This window comes from Triticum urartu, chromosome 7A (assembly GCF_056163025.1).
Source record: "Triticum urartu cultivar PI428250 chromosome 7A, HENAU_Tu73, whole genome shotgun sequence".
NCBI classification, from domain to species: domain Eukaryota; kingdom Viridiplantae; phylum Streptophyta; class Magnoliopsida; order Poales; family Poaceae; genus Triticum; species Triticum urartu.
In genome coordinates this window covers 318937751-318941304 of record NC_141879.1, presented here as the reverse complement: position 1 = coordinate 318941304, position 3554 = coordinate 318937751, and the positions used below count along the sequence as shown (strand labels likewise).

Below are 3554 nucleotides of genomic sequence, written 5' to 3'. Positions count from 1 at the left end.
AGAAAAAAGATGTGGTGATGGGGTCAGCTTCACTTTGTATTTAGCAGTCGGGCGGCCGGTGTAACGTATTGACGTGGTCCTTATTGTGTTGTATTGTGCTGTGGACATATAAATAGAGATACAGTCAGCATGCATGAGTGGAATTCATTATGACGATCGATGCAGCATCAGCAGCTAGCTAGTGGCCGGCGTTAATTCAATTAGTCCAAAAACGATCCTCATATCTTAGGGTGATTCATGATCACGATTACTACACTATATTTTTATACACACCTCCTAAAATAACCTTTGTGATTAAACATCCTGAATCAAAGTGCACACTAATTAACCCGTGTAGATGAAGGAAGAAATGAGAATTGTTTTTTTTTTTCCTGAAAATGAGGTTGAAACCCGGAGCATCTGCATTAGTGGATGCACAGAGTGAAAAGGAGGAGAAAATCAAGGAAAGAAAATGGTTATTAGAGCATGCAAGTTGTTGAAGAGACAGCTAGTGCGAAAGGAAGGCAGGCATGAATGGACAAACGGAGCAAGCTGGTTGTGCTTGCTTGGAAGCATCGGCTTCCGTCAAGGATGAGCAACGCAGCATGTGGAATGTGATTACTGGAAAGAAAGAAAGAAAGAAAGAGAGAAACCCGACAAACCCTCCTGAAAGATAGCCACCCGTTCCGTTTCCTTTTAACCCGATCACTGTATGTATCTTGGCTTTTGCTTAACTGAATGAAGGCCTGGGTTCGAGTCTCCTCATTCTCCTATAAGAATAAGACAGGGGGCTTCTTTCTCTCTGTTCTCATTCTTCTTTTGCTTAGCTGAATGAAGGAATGAATGGAACCGCTAGCTCGCTTTACGGCAACCTCAAAGCAACTTTGTATGCCTGGGCCTGGGCCTGCCCAGCAGCGAAGCGGTCCATGCCAACAACAACAACAACTGCATCTTCTGTCAGATTGTCACTCGAACCCCCCTCCCCCCTCTGTGTGTGTGTGTGTGTGTCTGTGACATACCAGGAGAAGGAGGAGAAGATGCATACCATAGGGATCGGTGTCCAATCATGATCACACGGCCCTCCCTCGACCATGACCTGCTGCTGCTACAAGGAAGGATGGGAAGAAGAATCCACATCGGTGAGTGTGATATTCGTGGAAATTTCTGCTTTTCTCTTTCTGACGGACCAGTTTCACTGTCAGCTTCACCTCCTCGCCGACATTGCATATATAGATAGCACCACTACTTCTTCTTCTACAGTGCTGGTACTAGTACTACTAGTGCTGGGAGGGGAGGGGGAGCAATCAAGCAGTCGCGCCGCACGTGACCATCCATCCATCCAAGAAAGAGAGAGAAACAGAGAGCGAGCGGAGAAGGCAACGCACGCCAATTAACACGCTGCCCAAGGAAACGAACAAGGAAGGAGCGAAGCCACCAAACCAAACACCAAACGCTACTCCCTCCTGCTTCTCCCCCCCTTCTCCTCCCCTCTCCCCTGTTAGTTAGCGCAGCGGCATTGCCCGGCGGCTGGTGGTCGTGGGCATGATGATGCGGCGGGTGGCGCCGCCCTCGTCGGAGGACGACAGCTCGGGATCCGGCGTGCCCGGCTGGCTGGAGGCGCTCCTGGGCACCCGCTTCTTCCTGGCCTGCGCGGCGCACCCGGGCTCCCCGCGCAACGAGTGCAACATGTTCTGCATCGACTGCCGCGCCACGCCCGCTGCATTCTGCTACTACTGCCGCTCCCACCGCCACGCGTCGCACCGGGTCATCCAGGTGCCAATGCCACTCCTCTTCTCTTCTCTTCTCTTGTCTTGTTGATTGATTGATTGGGAAAAGAAAAAAAGTTGCGTTTTGAATGATCCCTCCTCTCCTCTCCTCTGTTTCTTGGCCGGCATTGGGCTCGGAAAGCAGATACGGCGGTCGTCCTACCACGACGTGGTGCGCGTCACCGAGGTGGAGGACGTCCTCGACATCGCCGGCGTCCAGACCTACGTCATCAACAGCGCCAGGGTCCTCTTCCTCAACGAGCGGCCCCAGCCGCGCGGCGCCGGCGCCGCCGCGGGGAAGGCCGCCGCGTCTCCCTACAATTGCGAGATCTGCGGCCGCGCGCTGCTCGACCCCTTCCGCTTCTGCTCCCTCGGATGCAAGGTACACCTACCCTACCCTTCTTTTCCGCTCTGCTCTGCTCGCTCAAGATAAATTGCATGATTTCCCTTCTTTCAATCATTCTTTTCTTTTCGGCACAATGCCAATGCCGTTCGTCCGATTGGTTCGTTCACGTTTAATCCGTTTCTCCTCCGTGTCACGCTCACGCATACGCATGCAGTTGGTGGACACCAAGACGCACGGGCACGGACACGGGCACGGGGCCACCGTCGTCGGCAATGTCGACGGCGGCGGCGGCAGCGGCAGCGAGGCCGAGGCCGGCGGCAGCAAGAACGGCGCGCGGCCCCAAGGTCGGCGGCGGAAGGGGACACCCCACCGGGCGCCGTTCGGTTCGTGACCAATGCCGCCCATCCAATCCATCCATGATCAAAAGGTGAAACGGCAGTGCCAGGAAAGATTCCATGGGAAGGAAGAGCACGCAAAAAGGAAGAACTCCGCCTACTCCTCACATATCAAGAAAGGAAAGAAGAAGAAAAAAAGAAATGAGAAAAGATAGCACCGCCCAACCAGAAAGAGAAGCCAACCACCATGGAATGGAATGGAAGGAGTAAGCGACATGTCCATCTCAACCTCTCTCTCTCTCTCTCTCTCTCTCTCTCTCTCTCTCTCTCTCCTCCCATCTCACCATACCAATAGGCCATACCAGCATTTGGTAGGTACATGACTCTAGCAGCCAGTCCTAGAAGCATTTTTCTGATGGATTGTTCTTTTACGAAAAATACCGCTTAATTAACAGCAATATCTACATCGATCGGTCGATTGCGAAATTCGCATAGTACATTGCTCATTGTTCCCACATTAACACCCTCTTTTCCGTTGTGAGACAAGATCGACATTGTTAATTGATTATTTAGCACATTGTGACTGCTAGCTCCATTTGTACTCACTCCTCCGTGTGGGAGAGAAGAATCTACATATACTACATACAATGCAGGCCTAGGAGGAATGAAAGAAAGGAAGATGATTGTCTTTATGCTTGTCTCTTGATTTGACCTAGCCAACGCAACATTGCTGCTGATTCATTTCATCATCTATTATATATTTATATGTTTGTTATATGCGGTCCGATGCTGCTGTTGCTGGCCTGCCCTTTTGTGTATAATACGCTGGCTGGCTAGCTCATCTTGGAGCGAATATAATGTGCTTTCTTGGATGACATTGTTGTTGGGACATCCAGCTCTGCATTGTGCTAGCTACCCTACACTTGTTCCTTCCTCGTCAATTCTCTTATGTGATCAAGCTGGTTAATCAGCCCGGATTGTATTACATGCTATGCTAATTAAGCGCATATATTACATCTCATTAAGCACACGGCAACATTTAGTTGCCAATAAGTGTTAAATTTCTGTGTTTTTTTATTTTATTTTGGGGGTGGGGGGGGGGGGGAGAAAATTGGTTAATTTCCGTTG

At 50.5% G+C, this 3554-nt stretch overlaps 1 protein-coding gene across 1 annotated transcript; it reads left to right on the top strand.

Moving 5' to 3' along the window:
- The first annotated feature begins 779 nt into the window (after positions 1-779).
- Positions 780-3298, top strand: LOC125525195 (protein RGF1 INDUCIBLE TRANSCRIPTION FACTOR 1). The gene is made up of 4 exons (XM_048690206.2): positions 780-1118; positions 1213-1752; positions 1891-2127; positions 2306-3298. The coding sequence occupies exons 2-4, from the start codon at positions 1522-1524 to the stop codon at positions 2480-2482; spliced, it is 645 nt and encodes a 214-aa protein (XP_048546163.1). The 5' UTR covers positions 780-1118; positions 1213-1521; the 3' UTR covers positions 2483-3298.
- The last annotated feature ends 256 nt before the right edge of the window (positions 3299-3554 follow it).